Source organism: Cervus canadensis, chromosome 21, assembly GCF_019320065.1.
Source record: "Cervus canadensis isolate Bull #8, Minnesota chromosome 21, ASM1932006v1, whole genome shotgun sequence".
Taxonomy (NCBI): Eukaryota; Metazoa; Chordata; class Mammalia; order Artiodactyla; family Cervidae; genus Cervus; species Cervus canadensis.
This window is the reverse complement of record NC_057406.1, coordinates 55,376,634-55,402,631: the sequence shown is the minus strand read 5'-3', so window position 1 is coordinate 55,402,631 and position 25,998 is coordinate 55,376,634. Positions and strand designations below refer to the sequence as shown.

Genomic DNA, 25,998 nt, shown 5'->3' with positions numbered 1-25,998 from the left:
ACAACCCTCAAAGCTTTTAATGTGGAAGGCATGCCTTCAACATGTGGAGCATAGTTGATTTACACTGTTGTGCTAGAGTGATTCAGTTATACGTATATTTATTTAGAGTCTTTTCTCATATAGGTTATTACAGTCTGTTGGGTAGCGTGCCGGTCATCTATCTTAGACATAGTAGTGTACATGTGTTCAACCCAGGCTCCTGATCTATGCCTCCCCACCTGAGTCTCCCCTTCAGTAACCCTAAGTTTGTTTTCAGTATAAGTCTGCTTCTGTTTTGTAAATAAGTTCATTTGTATCTTTTTTAAAAATCAGATTCCACATATGACTGATACATATTTGTCTCTTTCTTACTTGCTCCACTTAGTATGTGATCTGAGTCAGTCCATGGTGCTGCAAATGGCATCATGTCATTCTTTTTGTGGCTGAGTAACACTCCATTGTATATATGTGTACACCACATCGCCTTTATCCATCCCTCTTGATGGACACTTAGGTTGTCTCCACATCTTGGCTATTGTTAATAGTGCCGCTGTGAATGTAGGGGTGCATGTATCCTTTAGGATGATGTTTTCTTTCCAGATGTATGCCCCAGAGTAGGATTCTGGATCATATGGTAAGTCTACACTAAGGTTTTTAAGGAGCCTCCATACTGTTCTCCATTAGTAGTAGTACCAATTTACATTCCCACCAGGAGTGTAGGAGGGCTCCCTTTTCTCCACACTCTCTCCAGCATTTATTAATAGTTTGTAGACTTTTGATGATGACTGTTCTGACCATTGTGAGGTGATACCTGATTGTAGTTTTGATTTGTACTTCTCTGGTAATTAATGATGTTGAGCATCTTTTCCTGTCCTTTTTTGGCCATCTGTATGTCTTCTTTGGAGAATGTCTTTAGATCTACCTATTTTTTTATTGCATTGGGTTTTTGTTTTGTTTTTTACATAGAGCTGCATGAGCTATTTGTAAATTTTGGTGATTAATCCCTTGTCAATGTGACCTCTGATCTTGATCATCCCTAGGAACTAAAATTTTGAGAACTGGTAAGGAGTATGATTCTATCAGAATAAGTCCCAAATCAGCACGCAGTCCTTTTCATGTGAAGATAACCATATTGACTTGCCGTAGGCTTAAGGAAAATTTTTTCAGTGAGTGGGATAGATTTGTTCCTGATCCAAACACTAAAAGTGGATATGTTCGTGACCAGCATTGCATTGGTTTGGGATGAGGTTCAGGGCACAGTTTGCCGTGGCAGCTGTGAGCCCCAACACCACCCCCAAAGATTGACTTCTTCAGCGTGGATATCCAACAAAATACTCTCCCCAAGCCTTGTTAAAGCATTACTGCTAAAAATGATGATAGTTGCTATTGACTGAACCCTTACAGCTACCAGCATCCTTGCCAGCTGCTTTATATAAAGTTCCTCTACTCTTCAACACTTCTTTATGAGGTAAGTGTTATAACAGGTGACCAAACTGATGCCCAGGGAAGTTAACTGTTACTGTCCAAGAAGAAAGGTAGACACCCCTACACTAGGCTGCTCAGTAAATGGAAGCAGCTATATTCCCCCTTGAAACTCAGTATACCAGAGCAGTCTGATTGGCAGTCTTATCAGACCCCCAAATACTTACCCATATCACCTTTTTTTTGGGGGGTGGGGGCTACTTGATGACCAAAAAAAGTTCAGCATCCCAGCTCTCCAGCAGTTGCTTAGTAACTAGCTAACATTACAGCAAAAACAAACAGATCAATTGGGAAATAATGAAATGGGCTCTATGCATAGACACAGCTGCAGCGTTTCACTGAAACCTCTCTCCCACCCCCTCCCCCTGGTTCTTCTAAAAAACAAGCGTGGAGACGTGCAGCCTTCACTCCTGATTTCACAAATGTCAAGTGAGATTCCGCAGGCATGGCGGAAGTCACGCAGACCTGCCTTGGAACCAGGTTCTGCTGTGCTCACCCAGGATGTGCCTTGGGGGCTGCTTGTTTCATCTCCCCAACCCCCTTTCCTCAGTTAGTAAAGGTGCTAATCATAGCTTTGTGGGGGCTCTAGTAGGCGTTCAACAGGAGTTAACTGTCTGTGTTTTGGCCCCTTCTCAGCACACGGAACTGAATATCTCTGCCAGGCCCCCACCCAGAACCCCCCACTCTTGCACACTCTGCTGCCTTCAGGACAGCCTGGCAACTTAGTGTAACGATCTCGTTTTTTAAGAAATGAGAAACTATGTACTCATACCCATTCACTCTTAAAAACTACTGAGTGAGCACCTACTATCCACTCGGCGGCAGGCAGCATCGTGGCGGTGCTGTCCTTGGAGTCACTCAGACCTGCATCTCAACACTGAGCATTCTACCCTACATTCACGGACCTTCCGAAAGGTACTTAACCTCTCAAACTTCCTGTGAGTGGGGACCACAAGGTTTCTCCGCCCTGAAGGCTCTGGGAGGATGAAGTGGAGTAATGGTCGGAAAGCACGTGGCTGCAATGTCCCACACTGCACAGGTGTGGTCGTGCATCTGCGTGGCCAGGCCCTGTTCCAGGCGCTGGGGCTGGCGCGGTGCGTGGGACAGGCCAGGTTCCTGTCCATGCAGGGTCTGTGCTCTAGAGGGCGCTCCAGCTGCGGGCGCTGCCGCTACTCATAGCAACACAGGTAGGAGATAAATTTACAGGAGCTGAGACCCACAAGACGATGACCCAGTGTGGGTGGGCGGGGCAGGCCTTGAAAATGGCTCAGCCGTGAAGGACTAGTTGGTATCCAGGCATGGACTGTCTTGGCGTGTTTGAGGAATGTTGCAGAATGGCCGAAGCTCAGACAGCTCCATTAGCTGGCACTTCCCACATCCACAAGACTGGGGCAGGTGTCCCACCTCTTTCCCTCACCCAGCAGAATCCTCATCTTTGTTCAGTGCTTGCAGCTTTAAACCCCTCTGCTTTGCTTTTTTGCCAACGTTGCCTTGCTCCCTAGGGGACAGACCTGCCCCATTGGTCGAGACCATATCCTGGTTGTACGGGTGAGTGACAGATTCCACTTCTATTGCGTCCTCTGCGGGGTGGTGTCTCACCGTCCTCCCCCAAGACGAGTCCCCTGGCACGTGATGGCTGCTCTGTCAACACCGGTTGAATGAGGGCAGACATGTGAACAAGGGCCAGGAACAGGTGGTACCATGCGAGGCCAACTGGCTACTTGATGAGGGACGTGACCAGGTGGCATTTCCTTGTGTTCGTCATTGTCTCTACAACAGAGAACATTTGTTGAGCATGTATTATAGGCCAAGCACCGTGGCAAGAGCTTCTGCATGTGTTTTGTCATTTAACCTTATCACAGTTCATTTAACAGATGAAGACACCTGGGTGAAATAACACACCCACAGGCACAGCATTACTAAGCAGAAAACCCATTTAGCCTGGGTTTATCCAAAGGCATTCTGTGCTTAAACTATACTTCAATTTTTATAAAAAGCAGGTTATTTAACAATGTTGTATTAATTTCTGCCCTATGGCAAAGTGATTCAGCTATACATACATATACAATATATAACCTCTTCAATGTTGGTTTATCATAGGACATTGCAGATAGTTCCCTGTGCTTACAGTAGGACCCTGTTGTTTATCCATTCTGTGTATTAATATAATAATTTGCATCTGCTAATGCCAAACTCTCACTCCATCCCTCCCCAGCCCCTTGACAACCACAACTCTGTTTTCTATGTCTGTGAGATTGTTTTGCAATAAATTCATTTGTGGCATATTTTAGATTCCACATGTAAGTGATGAAGGTGAAAGTGTGAGCTGCTCAGTCGTGTCTGACTCTTTGCAACCCCATGGACTGTAGCCTGCCAGACTCCTCTAATCCTTGGAATTCTCCAGGCAAGGATACTGAAGTGGGTTGCCATTCCCTTCTCCAGGAGATCTCCCCAACCCTGGGATTGAACCCAGGTCTCTTGCATTGCATGCAGGCAGATTCCTTACCATCTGAGCCACCAGGGAAGCCCAGTGTAAGTGATACCATATGGTATTTGTCTTCCTTTTTCTGGCTTACTTAATATGATAATGTCTCGGTCCATCCATGTTGCTGTAAGCGGCATTATTTCATTTTTTAATGGCTAATATTCCCTTGTATATATGTATATACCACATCTTCATCCATTCATCTGTCAATGGACATTCAGGTTGGTCCCATGTCTTGGCTACTGTAAAGAGTGCTGCAGTTAACATAGGGGTGTCTGTACCTCTTTTTGAGTTTTGTCTGGATATATGCCCAGGAGCAGGATTGCCAGATCATGTGGCAAGTCTATTTTTAGTATTTTTGAGGAGCCTCTATACCTTTTTCCATAATGGCTGCATCCACTTATACTCCCACCAACAGTGTAAGAGGGTTCCCTTTTCTCCACACCTTCTCCAGCATTTATGGTTTGTAGTCTTTTTGATGATGGCCATTCTGACTGGTGTGAAGTGATACCTCATTATAGTTTTGATTTGCATTTCTCTAATAATTAGAAATGTTGAGCATCTTTTCATGTGCCTGATGGCCATCTGTATGTCTTCTTTGGAGAAATGTCTTATTAGTTCTTCTGTCTACCTTTTGCTTGGATTGTTTGCGTATTTTGGAAATTAAGCCCTTATAGGTTATATTGTTTACAAATGTTTTCTCTGCATTCCATAGTTGTATTTAACCTGTTTGTTGATCCAAATGCCTGATGGGCCCACCTCTGTCATCATTGTGATGGCCATGATCATCCTCCCCAATTGTAGTTATCAAGTGCCTTCTATGCATTGAAGAACTGTCTCAGCTTCTACATGAGATGGCCCATTTAATCTGCCCAGGTCCTAACACTAGCCCCACCTCACAGGATAAAACAGTGGCACAAAGATGTAAGTTGCTGGAGAGTAAGAGCAGGTGAGTGTCCAAGTAGGGCCTGAATCTGCGCAGGCTGCCCTCCAAACTGGGAAGCTCTTGATAGCCCCTCCAGTGACCGCTGGCTCACAGCTAACCCAGGACAGCACACAGAAAGCACCCTTGGTTCTTCGGTCATAGCTGCTAACAGGAAACAGGTTACATAATTGCTAAACAGGTAGGAATGAATAAGGATGTTGAGACGGACGTGAGATACTGACCAGAGTCCCTGGCAGAGATCTGGGTGCAATCAACAATGGCTTTTTCTTTTATTAATTTGCCCTGACAGCCCATTCGTAGCTTTTCTTTCTTTTCTGCCCCTCCCTACCTAACTTCAACTGGATATGTTAATACCATCAATTCAGAAGCCACAAGTCTTGCTGCCCCCCACCCCAGGTTTCAGAGGACTTTGCCCATCTCTGCCTGCATTCCTGATGTGTCTTACAGCTCCATTCCTTGTAGTCAGCCTTACCTCCCTCATTTGCAAGTCCTTGCTGTTGTCCCCACATATTTCCTGGAAGCCTATCTACTGGGAACTTATTTCCTAGGCAACTGGAATACAATCTGAACAAAACCATATTACCTGGCCGCCTGAGCAGGGGTGTGAAGCAAGGCCTGGGACGGGCTGTGCCCAGGTCGGCCTCCACAGTTACCACGCAGATGAGAAGCAAACCTAGCCCAGAGGTAGGCTGCTAAGTCCTCCTGAGAGGTGTCATTGAGATGATCTCTCGTTGCTCTAGTGGAAGCCAGGCTCTGTCGGGTCCTCTTGAAGCTAGGCAGTATAAGGGGTGTGGGGGTATCTGGAAACAGGGGGGCTTCTCAGAGCTACACACACATTTTTCTGTGCCCCTCCAAGGGCTGGTGGTATCTATGGCCATGTTTTCTTGCCTGGAGAATCCTGTGGACGGAGGAGCCTGGTGGGCTGCTATCCATGGGGTCGCAGAGAGTCAGACAGGACTGAAGCGACTTGGCATCGCATGCATGCGTGGCCGTGTTAACCCTGCTGCTTCTCACCATCTGCCAGCTTGCTCACTGGTTCGTTTGCACTGTACCCACACAGTTCCAGGAATAAGCAGAAATCAGAGAAGTACGGGGGCATTTAAGACACATGTCTCAGCCTCCTCTTCAAGTAGGGATCACCCCAGCTGTGCCTGTCGACTCCTCGTGAGCCTCCTGGGAGGATACAAGGGTGCAGGCAATCCTTGCAGACTGAGAGCTGTCTACAAGCACCCTCCATGCACCAGGAGTTGTGCTAGGTGCTTGACAAATGTGATTGTTTTTATCACAAACGTTACCATTTTTTAAATGCAGAAGATAAACTTGATCAAAAGCCCCAAGTGACAGAACTACAGTTGCCATCTGGCCCTGTCCTTTCCAAGGGCCTTCTTCACAGTACTATCCGTTCTATCATGTAAGATAACCACAGATTGATTCCTTCATTTATTTAATGCCTGCTGTGTGTCTGGCACAGTGCTGGAGCAAGAAACATAACCACGAGCAAGGCTCATCCCTGACCTCAAGCGCAGCAGAGCTGATGGGTACATGAGCAGCCAACCTGTGTGTTATTAATGCTGCCACCACCCACCGTCCCCGTCTACAAACAATAAATGCTGGAAATGATGGAGAGAAAAGGGAACCCTCTTACATTGTTGGTAGGACTGTAAGTTGGTACAACCAATGGTACAACCATTACAGAGGATAGTATGGGGGTTCCTTTAGAAACTAGAAACAGAATTCTCATATGATCCTTCAATCCCAGTCCTGGGCATGTATCCAGAGAAAAACCATAATTTGAGAAGGTACATGCACCCCAGTGTTCATGTTGGCACTACTTACAATATCCGAGACATGGAAGCAACCTAAATCCAACAGAGGAATGGGTAAAGATGTGATACAAATATCCAGTGGGATACTACTCAGCCATTAAAAAGAATGAAATACCATTTGCAGCAACATGGATAGACCTAGAGATTATCATACTAAGTGAAATACAAAGACAAATGTCATATAATATCACTTATATTTGGAAACTAAAAATGCTACAAATGAACTTATTTACAATATACAAATAGACTCAGACTTCAAAAACAAACATGATGACCAAAGGTGGGAAGGGGAGGGATAAATTAGGAGTTTAGGATTAACATACACACACTTGTTGTTTAGTTGCTAAACTCTGTCTGTCCAGCTCTTTTTGTGACCCCCATGGACTATAGCCCACATTGCTCCTCTGTCCATAGAATTTCCCAGGCAAGAATACTGGAGTGGGTTGCCATTTCCTTCTCCAAGGGATCTTCCCAACCCAGGAATCAAACCAGAATCTTCTGCATTGGCAGGAAAATAAGATAATCCATAAGGACCTACTGTATAGCACAGGGAAGTCAGTATTTTAAAATAATCTATATAGGAAAAGAACCTGAAGAAGAATGGATATTTGTATAATGGAACCACTCTGTCATACACCTAAAACTAACAACACTGTAAATCAACGATACTGCAATATGAAATTTTTTTTTTTAAAGTCCAGAATGAACCAGTCCCATAGAAGATGTAGCTCTGCATCAAACGGGACACATCAAGACCAACAGAGGTGGTCAGGGGAGGTACAGGGAAGCAAGTTCCTCTAACTGGCTGCTCACAAAGCCTTAAGAGAAAGAGTGATGCTGTTCTGGTTTTGGAAGCGGAGGCACACTCCAGCACAAATTTCTTTCCCTCCTCCTGTTCCTTTTACTATAACTTTCCTGTGAGTGAGTCCTGGGAACTTGTATGAGCATCGCTTAGGTTCCTTACAACTCAGGCTTGATTAAAAAGTGGTCTCTCTGACATTTGATGCTGCGGGTATCCAAGCTCTGAGAGCTGAGGTCTCGTTCTCTCCTGGCAGCCTGACAGCAGCCCCTGTACCTTCAGCCCCATGGTTCCCAGCAGTTTGCCACTTGTCAGCATCAGCCTCAGCCACTCATTGCACCAACACAAGGAAATCAGCCCAGCCACTTCTGTTAACGGAGTGGAAGCCCTCATGACCAGAGAGTGAGGATTTTCACCCCTACCCGGGGAGCGGGGGCAGCAAGAGATGTCCAGAAAACAACGCGCACCAAGAGGGCTCATGCACAAAGCAGAGAATGGGAGATGATGGCGTTCCCAAGCTCAGGGCAGAGGGATTGGTCTTCAGCATCAAGTGCAAAGGAAAGGCAAGCAAAATGAGAACAGCAAAGTTTGTTGGATTTGACAATGAGGGGCCATTGCTGACCTTGGCCTGATCCAAGGAGTCAAAAGCAGACTGTAGTAGTTAGAGAAACTCGTGGATGGTAAAGAAAAGAAAAATCACCAATGTAGGAAGCTCAGTAAGCCAGGAGGTCGGTGCACGCCTCTGTATCTCCAAATGCTGCCTGCATCCTGGCGTCTGCTCAGTTAGGTAGGATTTCCCCCGGGGATGCCGTGTAAAGAGCATCAGCATGCAGGCTCCAGCCTCCTGCCATCTCCCTCCATCCCTTTCCCAACCTCTCCCACCAGCTGCCTTGATCCATGAACTCCCATGAGGCTCATTGCTCTAGCTGCCAAGTCACTGCATTAACAGACCTGGTCCATATAGATCCTGTGATTGTTGATCTTTCCAGGTTATTTCTACACTGGTGTAGCCTTGATTTACACAGTATTGATGTCAGTGTCTTCATCCTTTGTTAATGATGGTGGTGACCACTAGCTGTGCTTCAAGGCAAATTACTTAGCCTCTCTGAGACTGAATGTCCTCTTTGGTAAACTCGGAACACTAGTACATATGTCACAGGTTGCAGTGATTCAAGGAGTAATGTCTATATAAAGTGCCTGGCACGGGGCTTGATACTGAATACAATGAAGAATATAGGTAATTCTGATTACTGTGTATTTACCACCTACAATATATCAGGCACATTATAAGAAATTCAGTTCCCCTGGGTCCTTTATGCTTCCTTATTTCCAAACTTTGCAGATACCTTGAACCCCCTTCTCCTCCTGACTGGCCATCTCCTGCTTCTTAGAACACAGCTTAACCAATGGCATTTTTCACAGAATTAGAACAAAAAAATCTTAAAATTTATATGGAAACACAGAAGACCCCCAAATAGCCAAAGCAGTCCTTACAGAGACAAATGAAGCTAGAGGAATCAGACATCAGACTCCAAGACTGAGGCCATACAACGAAGCTACAGTGATCAAGACAGTATGGCAGTGACCCCAAAACAGGAATATAGATCAAGGAAAGGATGGAGAGCCCAGAAATAAATCCACACACTTATGGTCAATTAATCTGCAACAAAGGAGGGAAGGACACACAATGAAGAAGAGAGAGTCTCTTCAATAAGTGATACTGGGAAAACTGGACAGCCACCTGTAAAAGAATGGAATTAGAACATTCTCTAAGACCACACACAAAAATAAACTCGAAATGAATCAAAGACCTAGATGTAAGGCCAGACACTATGAAACATAGGCAGAACACACTTTGACATAAATTGCAGCAGTATCTTTTTTAATCCACTTTCTAGAGTAACAAAAATGAAAATGAACATAAATGGGACCTAATTAAACTTAAAACCTTCTGCACAGCAAAGGAAACCATAAACAAAACCAAAAGGCAGCCCACAGAATGGCAGGAAATATTTGCAACAAAGTAACCTACAAAGGATTAATCTCCAAAGTACACAAACAGCCCATGCAGCTCTGTGTCAAAAAAAAAAAAAAAAAAAAACCCATTGAAAAAATGACAACTAAACAGACATTTCTCCAAAGAAGACATACAGATGGCCAACAGGTACATTAAAAGATACTCAACTTCACTAATCACTGGAGAAATAAATGTAGTTTATTTCAGGTATCACCTCAAACCCAAAATGGCCATCAGCAGAAAGTCTACAAACAATAAATGCTGGAGAGGGTATGGAGAAAAGGGAACCCTCCTCCACTGTTGGTGGGAATGTAAATTGTTACAACCACTATAGAGAACAGAATAGCGATTCCTTTAAAATCTAAAAACAGAATGACCATATGATCCAGGAATCCCACTCTGGGACATACATCTTGAGAAAATAATAACTCAAAAAGATACGTGCACCCCAGTGTTCACTGCAGCACCATTCACAACAGCAGATGAATGGATTAAGATGTGCATATATACATTGGAATATTACTCAGCTCTAAAAATGAATGCAGTAATGCCATTTGCAGCAACATGGATGGGCCTAGAGATGATCATACTAAGTGAAGTCAGTCAAAGACAAATATATGTTATCAGTCATGTGTGGAATCTAATTTTTTCAAAAAGACATACAAATGAACTTACTTACAGAACAGAAATGGAAATAAAATTATCGAAGACAAACCTGTGATTACCAAAGGGGAAAGTTGGTGGGGAGGGATAAATCAGGAGCTTGGAATGAACACACAGACACACACACTACTATGTATTATTAATAATAGATAACCAACAAGGACCAAGTTTTCCAACTACTCAATATTCCATGATACTCTATGTAAGAAAAAATGATGAAAAAATAATGAACATATGTATAATTGAATCACTTTGCTATACACCTGAAACTAACATTAAAAAGTGACTGTACTCCAATAAAAGTACAGTTTTTAACAATGCATCATCCTAACCCATCTCTACATCTTTTAAGTATAGTTTGGCGGCATTCAGTCTCATTGTTTCGCAACCATCATCCATCTGCAGAACTATTTGTACCTTCAGAACTGAAACTCTGTAACCAAACAGTAACTCCCCACTCCCTCTCCCTTAAGTACCTAATAATCTTTAATATAGTGATACTTTGTCTCTCTAGGAAAAAAAAAAAAAAAAGAAGAACCCAGCTCAGTGCTGGGAAACTCCACCCCAGAGACCCTACATTTCTGTCCCCCCCTCCCTCCTCTTTGGGCTCTGTCACAACAGAGATTATCATCAGTTCGCTCAGCTCTGGACTCTGTATTTCTGCCTGGCTTCATAAATATTCACTAATTAATGAGCATATTATCTTAGCTTTCTTAATAACCGAGCCTGTGAAGTATTTATTATTACCCAGATAAGGAAACAAAAGCCCAGAGTTAAGAAAATTGCCTGTGATTTACACAGTTAGTGGTGTTGAGATAGAATCTGCATCACCTGATGTTGTAGAAGATGACGCTCTTCTCACTACTTGGCCTCTCTTCAAATTGGCATCCCTTGAGAGACACCCAGCCCTCACATGTGTTGATCACTTTAGTTGGCTCCTCTTGAAACATCAGAATATCTGGCCATCCTATGTGGCAGCACCTATATTATGTCAAGGGCTTTGTAACTGATCTCCTGGGAGACACTACAGTCAACTCCCAGCAGCAGAGTGATTTTTTTAATACAGAAAGCTGATCCTCTCGCCCCTCAGCTCCGAGCTCCCCAGTGGCTTATCTCACTGAGTAAAACCCAAGACCTTTGTGTTGGTTTCCTGTGGCTGCTGTAAGGATGCTGAGAAGGGTCAGGGTGTCTGCAGGGCGGCATGCTCTCTGGGGGCCCTAGAGGAAAAGCTGTTCTCTTGCTCCCTGGAGGCCTACCCACATTCTTTGACTTGTGTCCGCATCCCTTCTTCCCCTCTGACTCTTTGTGACTCTATGGACTGTAGCCTGCCAGGCTCATCTGTCCATGGGATTCTTCAGGCACGAATACTGCAGTGGGTTGCCATTTCCTTCTTTTACCTCCCTCTTACAAGGGTCCTCACTGTTACAATGAACCCACCTGAATAATCCAGGATAACCTTCCTATCTCAGCATCCTTAATCACATTTGCAGCATCGCTTTTGCCCTGGAAGGCCACATATCTGCAGGTTCCTGGGATTAGGAGGTGGATGGCTTTGTGGGGAAGGGGTTCACTTGCCCACCACACCCTTCAGTGATCTGTAAACCCTGTATAATCCACAGGAGCCTCTCCAGTCCCCTTTCTAGCTCCTCTCTCTGCGCCTTACTGTGCTTTTGTCAGGTGGGCCTTTGTGCTGGCTGTTTCCTTTTCCAGAAAGCTCTTAACCCAGATCACCATGCAGCGTGCTCTCACCTACTCCAGCCGTTTGTTTAAATATCCCTTTCTCTGTGAGGCCTGCCTGGACCACCTTATTTAAAATCACAACCCATTCCCCACCTCTGGCATTCCTAACATCCCTCACCCAGCCCCGTTCTCTCTCAGCAGTTCTCACTTTCCAACGTACCATGCTGTTCGCTCTTTGTTCTCGTCTGTCCCCCGACCACAAAATGTCAGCTCCACGCGGGCAGGGATGTCTGCCTGTTCCGTTTACCAGTGTAGCCCAGGTGTTTCAGCAGCGCCTGGTACAGGGTGTGACGAGCCAGGAAATGAGCCAGTGACAACAAAATGGGAACATCCAGGGTGGGTGCCAGGCTGTGGGCAGGCCAGCATAGAGAGAGGGGCGGGTGCCCATGCTGATGAGCAGGGCACACCACAGCTTGTCATCTGCCAGGCACAGGCTGAGCACTCGATGCATAGCAGCCCACTCAGTCCTCACCAACACCCTCCGAGATCAACGTTGGGATCACCATCCCCACCTTACAGACGGAAACCGCAGGTCAAAGAGGTTAAGTAATCAGCTGGGATGCGAACCTGAGCCCCCAGGCTCAGAGCCCTCATCTTTACTGCATTAGAACCCACAATGTATCCCTGTTTCTTATTTCTCTGAGACTCTTTCCCATCATCTCCTCGTGTCAGAAACCTAGGCTGTTTTCCTGATGACAGAGGCCTGCCTCTAGGATGGAGGATGGGGTTATAAAGAGAAGGGGTGTGGGTATGGGGGACGGTATACACACAGTCAACTATCAGGATCAGTCTTGGAGTTTGGTCATTTTAAGCACCAGGAAGCTTCCTCAGTTATTCTAGAGTGTCTCTAGAGCGATGGTTTCACTTCATCCTCACAGCAGTTCCGATTGATAAGAACATCATGTTCATTTTACAGATGGAAAGGCTGTGACTATAAGGTCCCCAAGGTTGCAGGAGGGTGACAGGCAAGACCTGAACCTGGTGCTGGCTGCTTCCAAGTCACTGTGTTTACTGGGCGCTCTGTTACACCAGCAAGGTTCTGAATTACTGCTGTAGATAACTAAGGTGCCTTCTAGGAGTTCTGCATGCCTGAAACATTCTAGTAGGCTTGTGAATATTTTCGAAGGGGTCATGGACAAGGGCAAGTGGGCTAGTCAGGATTTTTCAGAGAAACAGAACCATAGGATGATTAGATGGCTAGATAGTGACTTTAAGGAACTATGATGGTGGCAAGTCCGAAATTCATAGAGCAGACCAGCAGGCTGGACACACAGGCAGGATTCCTGTGTTACAGTTTTGGGGTAGAATACCTTCCTTCCCAGTAATGCTAAATTTTTGCTCTTAAGGCCTTCAACTGATTGGACAAGGCCCACCCACGTTATCAAGGGTGAGGGTTTTTACTTGATCCTAAATGGTAATCACATCCATGAGATACCTTCACAGCAACATCTGGAGGAGTATTTGACCAACCAGCTGGGCACCACAGCCCAGCCTAATTGACACATAAACAAACCATCAGGAGCAGCCACCATCAAGTAATCAGTGCCTAGTACGTGCCAGGCACTGCACCAAGCGTTTCTGTATGCAACACGTACCTTTTCCCATCAGAATGTTTTACATATGCATGAACCCTGACACTCAGAAGGGTCCAGGTGACTTGCCCAAGAGGAGTGGTGGAGTCAGGGCCAGAAACCAAGTTGCCTAGTTACTACCATAGCAGACTGCCTTCCAGAATCTTCAGCTGAGGGGCTCCCCTTGGTGGTCCAGTGGCTAGGACTCCGTGCTCCCAGTGCAGGGGGTCCGGGTCCGATCCCTGGTCAGGGAACTAAATCCCACATGCTGCAACTAAAGATTCCACGTGCCACAAGAAAATCAGAGAGCCTGTGCGTGCCACAACTAAGACCCGGGGAAACCAAATAAGTAAAAATATTGTTTTTAAAAAATCGTCAGTTTGAATACTCTAGATTAACTAGTCTCAGAGAGATGAATGACAGGCTCCAGAGCCATTCAGCCTGTCAGAGCTGGCTCCAGGACGCAGGTCTCTTGGCCCCTGGGCTAGCCTTCCCACTTCAAGCATCCTCCCTCTGCTCCTGGAGGAACCTACACTGGAGACATTCTGTCCCCTCCTGGACTCACTTTCTAGTAAGAGTGGCCGTAGATCATGCCACTCAAGGTGGTCAGCAGGCCAGCCAAGGTGGGAGGTGCTGGCTGGACACACTAGTGCAGGAAAGCCCAGGCTGCCGTTACCAGCTCAGGGAACAGATGTTCTCAGAGTCGGTGCCCTGAAACCACTTTGTTGCTGAAACAACTTCTTAATAAGAACCATTCAGGACATCGATATAAAAGCCTCCTTGAACTGAGGTTGAAACGAACCTCAGTGACAAATCCGTCTCCATGGTGCTCTGTGTTTCAGCGAGATTAAATGGAATTTACAGAACACTCCAGAATCTCACGCTCTCTAAGCAGAGGGAAATAAGGTTTCTTAGGACTCAGTTCTGGGCGGCATGCTGGTGACTGGGTCTGCTTACTCTGGACCTTGCAGTGTATTGGTTGTTCGGTCGCAAGCAACAGAAACCAATGCTGGATGTTTAATTAAAATGAAAAGAAATCAAAGGGGAAGCATAATTGCTGAGTGGTTTATCTTATGGAATCAAAGTAGGATTCAGAAAACTAGTACTTGAGACCATAAGTAACCCATGGCAGCTCTGGGCCCCTGTGCAGCAGAAATTCAGAAACCTCCGGACTGCTGCCTGGTGTTACAAGTGAGCTCTGTGGTCTCCAGCCTCTGCATCTGTTCAGATTTCCAAGAGTGAGAAACTGATTTGCTCAGCCTTAGTGTCTGCCCCTGAACACCTGGTCAGGGCTTCACGTAGGGCAGCAAGGCTCAGGGCTGCCCCTGTGTACAGGGGCCATGAGAAAGGGGAGTTATCTTCTATTCCAAGAAGTGGCTTCTAGAGATTTCCCTGGTGGCCCTGTGGCTAAAGCTCCATGCTCCCAGTGCTGGGAGTCCGGGTTCCATCTCTGGTCAGGGAACTAGATCTCACACGCAGCAACAAAGATCAAAGATCCTACATGCCTCAACTAAGACCTGACACAGTCAAATAAATAAAATTTTAAAAAAATTTTTTTTAAAGAAGTGGGTTCTATAATAACCTTGATTGTAACAACTATTTGAGGTTTATATAGAGATACCCACATTCACAGATCTCTGTAACTGTTGTGTGTGTGTGTACACTTCGCCATTCCCTTTGTCGTTCAGCCCTCCCAGCCTCCCACTCCATTTCCACAGCAATCATATCTTCACATAATTAGCTGCAAATGCAATCTTGAGTCCTAGTTTAGCGATCCTTGTCCTTGGGCTTTTAGCATCCTGAAACATTTTAGATGAGAACGTCAGCATCAGGCAGGAAGAGACTTTGGAGGTGGTGTTCTGTATTTCCAAGCAGAGTAAATGCATGGTGACTGTTGAAGGAATAGCGACCACCCATCAGTGCTGGGATATCTTCCCTCCCACTAGGGGCTTTGCCATTTTGATCCAAGGATATTCTTTAGACCCATATGTCCCATCCCTAACACCCATGTCAATAAATAAGATGCATGCCTTTCCCGGGTTTCCCAGATTGCTCAGTGGTAAAGAATCCATCTGCCAAGCAAGGGATGAGCATTCGATTCCTGGGTAGGGAAGATTCCCTGGAGAAGGAAATGGCAACCCACTCCAGTATTCTTGCCTGGGAAATCCCATGGACAGAGGAGCCTGGTGTGCTACAGTCTATGGGGACACAAAGAGTCAGACACAACTTAGCAATTCATCAACAACGTACCTTTCCTGGAGGAAAGGTAACAAGCCCCCAGTCTGCCAATGTCCAGTATAAGGTTGATATGAAAGAGAATGTCTGGCCACAGGCCAGGGAACCTTAGGTGATTGTATAAAGGCATTGCTTGGAGAAAGACAAGAGGAATGCAGGCCAGAACAAGCTGACTCAGACGTCTGATCCTCTAACCAGCCAAGGGTAGCTCACCTAAATTCTATCTTGGTGTCATCCTTTACAAATCTGTCTTGAAATAGTGATGTGAGGGTCATATATCATTTGGTATATAGTTAACTGAAGCATAATTATAGAGTGAACTGCAAATGATACTTGAAGAATTTTCATGTCAACTCCCAGTCCATCTCAACCACCCTCTTGCACTGGGAGCTGGTGAGACCCCTTCACCAAGAGTGGTTCTCAGAAACCCCTCCTTATTTTGACCTGGTCCAGATTCCCCCTCATTTGTGGCTACTGAACCCTGCCACTCTTCTTTTTTGGATTGCTTCTCTGTTCGTGTCCCATGCTAGCCTGGGCTCACAAGTTACTTCCTTACAGTGTGACTGCTCCTTGCAGACCAACCTGTCCTGCACACACAGGCTCAGAGGTCTATTGAGTAAAGTTATTTTAAGTAAGAAGCAGTTGTATTGCACTTGCTCCTTGCAGCATTTTTGCAAAATACCTTGTGTTACTCCAAGGGAGGCTTCTTTCTCTGTCTCAGAGATAACGAGCACCTCAGGCTGGCCTGAGACCCGAGGGTCAGTAATCTGAGCAGGAAGCCAGCTTGAAGTATCACAGCCATGGCCAAAGAGATGCCTGGGAATAGGACAGCACTGCAGTATAACAGAGACTCTTTGCCATGTGCCTGGTATGCCTGACAGTACTGGTATTTCTGGTACCTTGTCCAGTTTCCACAGCAGCTCAGCAGGGAGATATTATTGCCCCATTTTGAGGAGAACCTGAGGTCATGAGAAACCGAATTACTCGTAAAATATGGCAAGACACCTAAAGTGAAGAGCCAGGCTTTTAAGTCCTCTCTGTGGTTCATTACCAGTCTCATGCGCCGTGACCTTTCTCTCTTTCAAATGATGGCCTCAGAGCCGGCCCCAGGCAGACAAATCCAGAAGACAGGAGCTGGATCTCGGAGGTGCAGAAGGCAGGAGTGAGGGAGAGGATGGCGGGGTCCAGAGCTCTGGCATGTTGGGTGCTGACTCTGTGGCGTCTGTTAGGCGAGTTTGAAGGCTTAGCATCTGAAGGAGTCCAAGGAGTGAAGCGTCCCAGAGATGGGACCAAAGATGCCCAGGTTGGCGATCATCTATCAGCATTATGTCCAGCCCTCCTTGTGGCCAGTGATGCATCAGGCGTGTGGCCAGCCCAGGGGACCCAGCAAGCAGGCTGGTCTCCACACCTTGCGAATGCTGGTCTCTTGGCTTTTGCACTTGGCTCTGACAGGGGCACACACTGCGAACGTGAGGGGTGGGGTCCCCAGCCCCTCTGCTCTCTCCAGAAAGACTCTGCCTTCTGGCCCAGAGACATCCAGGCTCCTGAGTGCTGCTGGACAAGCTTCCAGGCCCCCCAGGTCTCGGATTCCCTTTTGTTTAAACTGAGGCTGCCCCTGGCTTCCTCTCCGACCCCTCCTTGTGCCAGCCCCCTCCAGGCCCTTGCCTGGGGGCAGCCTCTACCCCTGGCATCACAGGGGCCCCGTCTCTCTGCCTGCCCTCTCTCCAGGAAGTCTGTCATCCAGCTGGACCTCGCCAACACCAAGAAGGCCATGATCGTCCCCGCGTTCGAGACTCTGCGCTACCGGCTCTCCTTCCCCAAGTCGAAGGCAGAGCTGCTCTCGATGCTAGACATGGGGACCCTCTTCACGTTCAGGTGAGTGGCCCTCACTGCCACCCCCCGGGAGACGGGGAGCCCGAAGTCCTTCTCGCTCCTGGGAAACCAGAAGCCAGAGGAGCTGCTGGCCCCGATGGTTGTCACTGGCATTAGACCATTTTCAGGCCAAAGCAGCACCGCTGGCCCCAAACTGTGTGCTTGGAATAACTCTTTCTCTTCCCACATGCCGTGTGCTTTTGGTGTGACTGACCTGTAGGGCTTCCCTGGTGGCTCAGTGGTAAAGAATCACCTGCCAATGCCTGAGACCTGGGTGGGAAGATGCCCTGGAGGAGGAAATGGTAACCCACTCCAGTATTCTTGCCTGGGAAATCCCATGGACAGAGGAGCCTGGCGGGCTACAGTCCATGGGGTCATGAAAGAGTCGGACAGGACTTACCAGCGAGAGAGCGTTCTCCCTGTGTACCCAGGTGGGAAGGACAGGAGGGGGGAGTGGTCAGCTGCTTTCTTCTCCACTTTAATCAGTTGATGTTCTGCCCCGTCTGCTGACTCTGACTTCCCCTCTCGGTTTGCTCGTCCATTTACTCGTTTGATCAGTGGGTTTTGTCACATTAGGGCCACGGTGGCCATCTCTCGTTTTCTTTTCTTGTGAGCGGTCTGTTCTCTGAGGTCCTCAGGCCTGGGACGGGCAGCAGTAGTAGCTTCAACAGCTAAAGGCATCCAGGTGACTCCAAGATTGGATACAGCAGTGTGGCAGCTGTCTGTCCTGTTGCCCGAGTGACAGGTTCAAACAAATCCCTCATCTCCCCGACTTCCTAGACCCCTCAGTCCTGCAGAAGCATGGCAGAGGAGCTACCCGTCCCCCTGTCCAAAGGGCCAGGGAGTCTGCACAGTGGCACAGAGGCAGATGGCTTCTGTCCCCAGGGACACACGGCACCATTAAGGGGAGCACCCCTGGGTGAGCAGGAATCCTGCTCGGTCTCCTGATTGTAAGAGAGAGCCGTGCCTGCCTTCTGCTCCCATTTTAAAGAAAGGCCTCCCTTTTAAACAGTATAAACACTTCCTTTGAATTAAAACAACAAAAAAACCACGTGTGTGCTCAGTCACTTTAGTCATATCCAACTCTTCACAACCATATGGACTGTAGCCTGCCAGGCTCCTCTGTCCGTGGGAATTCTCCAGGAAAAAATACTGGAGTGAAAAAAAAAAATACTGGAGTCGTTTGCCATGCCCTCCTCCAGGGGATCTTCCCAACCCAGGGATCAAACCCACGCCTCTTACGTCTCCTACACTGGCAGGTGGGATTTTTACCACCATCACTACCTGGGAAGCCACCAAAAAACATACATTTCTACACAATCTGAATTTTGCTGAAAAGATCCTAATAATAACTTAGGTTTGTATACCACTGTTAAGTTACTAGAAGTTTCTGGAAGGTTTTCTCAAGCAGGCATTATTTTGTGAAGATAACTTTATGAGATAGGTTATTCATGCAACAATTCAGAGGAGCTCCCTTTTCACCTCTCATACAGATAAAGGAATCGAGGAGTGGCGTGAAGGACATGGAAGCCTGGTGTGCTGCAGTCTATGGGGTCACAAAGAGTCAGACACAACTTAGCAACTGAAAAACAAACCATGAACTAGGCACTGGGATCAGCTCATCTAACCCTCACAACAAATCCCTGAGGCAGATATGCAGTCCCCATTTTACAGACAAAGAAACTTGAGGCTCTGAGAGGCTCCATAACTAGCCCAAGCCACACAGCCAGTACATAACAGAGCCTGGATTCAGCCCAGGTCTAAGAACCACAGAGCCTAGGCTCTTAACCAAAATACCATCAGACCACCAGTCAAGTCCTGAATTTACTTACCAGCATCTGAAAATGCAGGCAAAAGTGGAGGCTTTGGACTCCATAGCCTAGTGGCTGTGTGTGTGCTCACTCAGTGGTGCCTGACTCTGAGACCCCATGGACTGTAGTCCTCCAGGTTCCTCTGTCCATGGAATTTTTCAGGCAAGAGTACAGAAGTGGGTTGCCATTTCCTACTCCAGGTGTGCATCCCAAAGGCTGATCACCTGGCAAGTCTCCAAAGCAGCCTTCCTTCCAAATCCCCAGGTTATTTAAGAACTCATTTCAAGGCCAAGGCCAAGGCCAAGGGCCTGAGAGCTGGGAGAGCTGGGGGTTGGCCTGCTGTGTCCGTGATCGCTGCTCTGGCCTAGAGCTTGCAAGCCAGCATGCTGAGTGCTGAATTACAGACCTTCCCTCCGAGAACCTGCTTTGTCACCTTCCCTCCAAATGATGAACTCTTACACCTCCTAGCAGCTGAAATCTACTCCCAACAGCACCTGAACTAATAAATCATGCTCAGGTCTACCCGTCCTCCAGGACAGCAGTTCTGAGCATGGTCCCTGGACCAGCAGCATCAGCAACCCCTGGGAACTTGTTAGAAGCACCAAGTCTCAAGCCCCACCCCAGCCCTATTGGATCAGAAACTCTGGGAGTGGAATACAGCAGTCTGACAGTTAAGTAATCCTCTGGGGGATTCTGATACGCATGCCAGCTGGAGAACCTCTGCTCAACGCAGAGTGTCCCAAGTTTCTTCTAAGCAGCATCCCACAAGGTGGACCCAGGAAATGTCTCTCATCACTGGTTTTGGTTTTTTTTTTTTTTTTTTTTTGAGGCTAATGTTGATGGTCTCAGCAAGTTCTGGAGACCACTGTCTACTGGCGTGACAGTAGGTTTCTTAGGGCATTTTCTGAAGCTTTTCTTTCTAGAATTTTCTTTTTCTTGGGCCCCCATCTGCTGCTTCACTGGCTGTCAGCCCCTATCTCTTTTAGCATCCAGAGACATATTCCTGCCCCACTAACTGGCTTCTGTCTTAGGTGCCTCTCAGGTTTTTAGATTTTTCTTTCATTCATTCAACTTAGTGTATAGCCCCCATTGACTACTTGTTCTAGATACAGGCCAGAGAGTGTGGTGACACTGACATATAAAAAGAGGTAACTCAGCATAGTTAACTTAGACCTTAACCTGATTAAAGGTCCTATCCCTAGAACCAGGCTGCCTAGGTATGAATCCCTGGTCTACCTATTGCTATTTGTAACTTGATATTGGGTAGATTATGAGAACTTACAATTATGGGTAGTACAATATAACCAGTTTAGAGTTAAGTGCTTACTAGAGCTTATTATCATTATTATTATCATTGTTCAGTTGCTAAGTCATGTCAAACTCTTCGTGACCTTATGGACCATAGGCTTCCAGGCTCCTCTGTCCATGGGATTCTCTAGGCAAGAACACTGGAGTGTGGTGCCATTTCCTCCTCCAGGGGATCTTCCCGACCTAGGGATTGAACCTGTATCTCTTATGTCTCCTGCATTGGCAGGTGGGTTCTTCACCACTAGTGCCATCCATAGTTATATTCATTTCTATTGCTATATAACAAATTACCACAAGTTTAGAAGCTCAAAACAATACAAATTGATTATCTCACAGTCATTTTCTGAGGGTCAGAGGTCCAAGCATGGAATGACTGGATTCTCTGCTTATGGTTCTCATTTGGCTGAAATCAGTGTGGGCGAGGCTGCAGTTGTCTCTAGAGTGTGTGGTTCTTCTCCAGGCACACTGGTTGCTGATAGGATTCCTTTCCCTGTGATTTGAGGACTGAGGTCACCATTTACCCACAGGCTTTTTGCCACATGACCCCCATAGGCAGCTCACACATGGCTTTTTGCTTTCTTCCAAACCCAGATCTAAAGGTTCATATGATTAGGTCAGGCCCACCCCAGTAGTCTCAAGTCAACTGATTAGTAACCATAATTGCATCTACAAAAATCCTTTTTGCCACATAATGTAACATAATTGCAGGAGTGATATCATGCTCATAGGTCCTGCCTCAAGAGGAAGGACACTATACTAGGGCAGGGTCACCAAAAGTTATCCCAGATTTCTGCCTTCCACTTCCTGTTACAGACTAGCCTGCAGTTCCATATAAATGACAGACAGCAATCCAGAAAGTCATGTACCTTTTCATAGCGATAGCCTCTTCATTAGTGAAGGATGGATTGGATTGGCCAAAAAGTTCATTCAGGGTTTTCCTTAAGGTGTTATGGAAATCCCTGAACACACTTTTTGGCCAACCCAAGGGGCTTCCCCAGTGGTGCAGCAGTGAAGAATCTGTGTGCAATGCAGGAGACACAGGTTTGACCTCTGCGTCGGGAAGATTTGCTGGAGAAGGACATGGCAACCCACTCCACCATTCCTGCCTGGAAAATCCCAGGGACAGGGGAGCCTGGCGGACTACAGTCCATGGGAGCTCAAAGAATCAGACACAACTGAGTACATGAGCACAAGGGTAGGAAAAAAAACCTAGGAATTCAGGAAAAATGCATTTCAACATTAACTACATGATCTTGGTCAAGCTGCTCAACCACTCTAATGCTTAAAAAATATGCAAGAGGCTGTCTCTGTTGCTATAGGGCTTCCCTGGTAGCTAAACTGGTAAAGAATCTGCCTGCAATGCAGGAGACCCTGATTCGATTCCTGGGTCAGGAAGATCCCCTGGAGAAGGGATAGGCTACCCACTCCAGTATTCTTGGGCTTCCCTGGTGGCTCAGTTAGGAAAGAATCCACCTGCAATGTAGGAGACCTGGGTTCAATCCCTGGGTTGAGAAGATCCCCTGGAGAAGGGAATGGCTACCCACTCCAGTGTTCTGGCCTGGAGAATTCTATGGACTGTATAGTCCATGTGGTTGCAGAGAGTCGGACATGTTGGAGCAACTTTTACTTTCGTTGTTATAGCAAAGTACTACAAACTGAATGGCTTAAAATGACAGAAACTTTTCCTCACCATTCTGCAAACCAGAAGTCCAAAATCGAGGTGTTGTTGGTAGTTCCTTGCTTCCTCCAAAGGCTCGAGGGCAGATGTCTCTCTTGCCTCTTTCTAGCTTCTGGTGGTTGCCAGCAATCCTTGGCATTCCTTGGCTTGTAGGTGTCTCACTTTGTCTCTGCCCACATCTTCACATGGAGTTCCTCCTGCATATCTCTGTGTCCAAAATTTCCTCCTCTTGTAAGAACTTTGGATTAGAGACCACAACCATCCACTGTGACCTCCTCTTAACTTGATCACATCTGCAAAGATCTTCTCTCCAAATAGGTTGCATTCATGGATACTAGGGGTCAGGACTTGAACATAGCTTCTGCCGGGGCAGGAGGGAAGGAGAGGAATGGAGACAAAAATTCAACCTACAACAAGGACTATATCAGCATATACGTCTTCATCCTCCAGACCAGCATTTGGAAACCTCTGCTTCCTTCTCCTCCACCAATGGCTTTTCTCCATGTGTCCCAGGTACCATGTCTGGACGAAAGGGCACGCACCCACAAACTTCGCCAAGTGGCGGACTGCCACCACGCCTTACCAGGTTGAGTGGGAGGCTGATTTCGAGCCGTATGTTGTTGTGAGACGGGACTGCCCTGAGTATGACCGAAGGTTTGTGGGCTTTGGCTGGAACAAGGTGGCTCACATCATGGAATTAGATGCCCAGGTGAGAAGAGTATAATGTTATGGCCCCAGTATTGTGGGGGCGGGGGGGGCAGCGAGGGGAGGCCTGAACCTCAGAGCTGAAAGGGCCTTGGAGATAAGAAGGCAGGGACTCAAGAAGGAACAAGATGTGTTCGGGGTCCTAGAGTAAGAATGTGACAGTACTTGTTCTCAGCTCTGTTGATTCCTAATTCATTTTTCTTTCTCCTCCCTTGGATGAGAGTTGGGTTCTCTGCCAGGTCCCCAGCACATTTGAGTGTCCTGGAACAAACCATTTCACCCCCTCAGCCTGTGAGTCATATAACTGACACAAAGCATTCTAGGAATTCCATATAAATGACACAAAACATGCAAATAAGGTGCAGCTATTCTACCCTGTAATGAAAGGAGTGATTTTCAGGCGGTGTTTAATCATGAAACCCTTTCATTCTTTCAGCTAATACTTATTGAGCACCTGCCTCAAAACAAATATCCTACAGAATCCTAATAGGTTAAACCAGAGGTCTGTAGAGCTTTTCTCCAAAGGACCAGGTAGTAAATTTAGGGGGATTTGTGGGACCGGTAAGTTTCTTTTTGAGCTCCTCAGTTCTGCCTTCGTAGTTCAGTTATAGACTGTATACTATAGGTGTGCAGTACTAGGTACTGTAGGTGTGTCTGTACTACTATAGACTGGAGTAGTCTCAAGGCAGTCGTATTACTTTTGCTTTATAGATGAGAGAACTAAGGCTCAGAGAAGCCAGGTAATACACCCAGGGTCATGGAGACAACCTTGAACTAACTGCCCTCATCTGCGTGGTGACGCTGTCCATGGTGCTGCCCTGGTACTGGCGTCATTCACGACTTCATTCCCTTGTTTCGTCAAGTAGCTGTCTGCTTGGGTGTTCATTATACATCACGGGGTGACTCTGCAGGCCTCAGTCTGCTCTTGTCTGCTTCCAGGAGTATGAATTCATCGTGCTGCCCAATGCGTACATGATCCACATGCCTCACGCCCCCAGCTTCGACATCACCAAGTTCCGGTCCAACAAGCAATACCGCATCTGTCTCAAAACCCTGAAGGAAGAGTTTCAGCAGGACATGTCCCGCCGCTATGGCTTTGCTGCCCTCAAATATCTCACGGCTGAGAACAACAGCTAGCACCAGGAAGCCCACCACGAGCAACAGACGTTCTGCAGGGGGGTGGAGAGCCACTTGCTGTTTGGGGCCCAGCCTTCAAACTCAAATTGAGCATCGCTGTTTTGGTTTGTTTTTATTTGTCTCTTTGGCCCAACTAAGCTGCCCTCATTATGGAGATCTAGGACAAGGATCCGGCCAACCCTGCTCTGGCCCATGATCCATCATTCCCAGAGCAGGGGAAATGACCCATCTATGCAGTCTCTCCAAGAATGGGACATGGAGGGTGAGAGGGAGCAAATGGGCTATCCTTCCACAAAGCTACACAACCCGGTCTTTGGGATGTTTTCATTGCTTTTTTTCCTTTTTCTTTTTTTTTTTAAGGGAAGGCAGGGTGCTGGGGGTTATCCATCCCAGGAAATAAAAGCAAAAATGTCTCTTTATCAGAGAAAACTTTCTTCTTCGCCCTACAGTTTAACTGTGTATCCAAAAGGAGGGCATGCCAATGATCGAACCAGCTATTTGGGGAAACCCAATGGGGACATTGTATTTGACAGGACCTGGAGGTAGGATTGGTTGGCTCCTTATCCTCAAGGTCACTCTTGTTTTGGGGGGTTTTGTTTGTTTTGAGTCTGAGAATCCCAAAAAAAAAAAAAAAACCTGATCCTTTAAGGCTCCGAAGGAAAACCAGCTGCCTCAGCTAACATCCCTTGATCAGCAGTGGCTCAACCAAGAAGACAGGAGTCTTCAACCAGTATTTAAACATGGGTAGCCTTCTTCAGGATGGTCCTCAAGGCCCCATGACCTTAAATTTCCAACTGTTCAGAATCCAGGGACTACAGAGGACTGTGGAAGTGCAAAGACCAGCTATTCTACAGCTGGTCACGTTTCCTTTGGGCAGTGATGAGTCATGGGGACAGGGCTTTAAATGGATGGTTTCTGTGCACGCGAAGGGTATGAACCTCTCAGGCCTTTAGAACTTTCATTATTCAGTCCTGAAGATTCATGAGCCCCTTGGGAGAACTTTGGGAAGAATATATGGGGCTCCTCTGTGATCATGTCTGCTCTGCTGCGGCTGGGCCAAGGTCATGACCTCAGGCTCCCTTGGGGACCCACCCAAGGGTAGGCCAGCACCTTCACCATCACACAGACTGACGGGACACTGGACTTTTTACCCATTTTCTTGAATCTTCAATATTAATGTTGTGTTTACATTGATGAGAACAAGAGTCAGGGCCCCACTCTCTGCCGGGCTGTTTGTATCGAGTTGCAGTGTGACCAGCAGGCGCTGCATCAATAAATGAAAGTACAGACTGTTTCTTCCTCACTCCCTTCCCACTCTCCTAAGGACCTGCCAGAAACACTTCAGTGTAGAGAGCAAAGTCGATAAACAGCAACTTTACACTTCTGTCCTCCCGTTGTGTTCGCTCATCATTTGAACTTGAACTCCTTTTTCTCCCTACCTGAGGTTAGATCTCATTTCACACTCGCGTCCTCAAAGCAGTCTCCCACTGTCCATTTAGCTTCCATCACAACATGGAAGCCAGGTGTTTTAAGTACCAGATGTGGGCTAGCAAGGTAAATCATGGCAGTTTATGACAATTATGAAACCCTGCAGCAGCCAGATTTATGAGAGCCCCTCAGTGTATTACACACTCAAGTGCATTCACTCAAATTTACTAAAAACTTTAGGAAGACTGTTAGGACCAACTCTCACACAAATATGTTGGGTTGACCAAAAAAATTGTTCAGGTTTTTGGTACGATCT

At 46.7% G+C, this 25,998-nt stretch overlaps 1 protein-coding gene across 2 annotated transcripts in view; it reads left to right on the top strand.

The window, feature by feature from the left end:
* Positions 1-25,644, top strand: part of LARGE1 (LARGE xylosyl- and glucuronyltransferase 1) — a 605,065-nt gene extending 579,421 nt beyond the window's left edge. For both annotated transcript variants that reach the window (XM_043439875.1, XM_043439876.1), the window contains 3 exons: positions 17,472-17,618; positions 22,926-23,121; positions 24,057-25,644. In XM_043439875.1, the coding sequence (XP_043295810.1) occupies positions 17,472-17,618; positions 22,926-23,121; positions 24,057-24,254 (541 nt within the window). In that variant the 3' untranslated portion in view covers positions 24,255-25,644. The remainder of the gene's footprint in view (positions 1-17,471; positions 17,619-22,925; positions 23,122-24,056) is intronic.
* Positions 25,645-25,998: the final 354 nt, after the last annotated feature.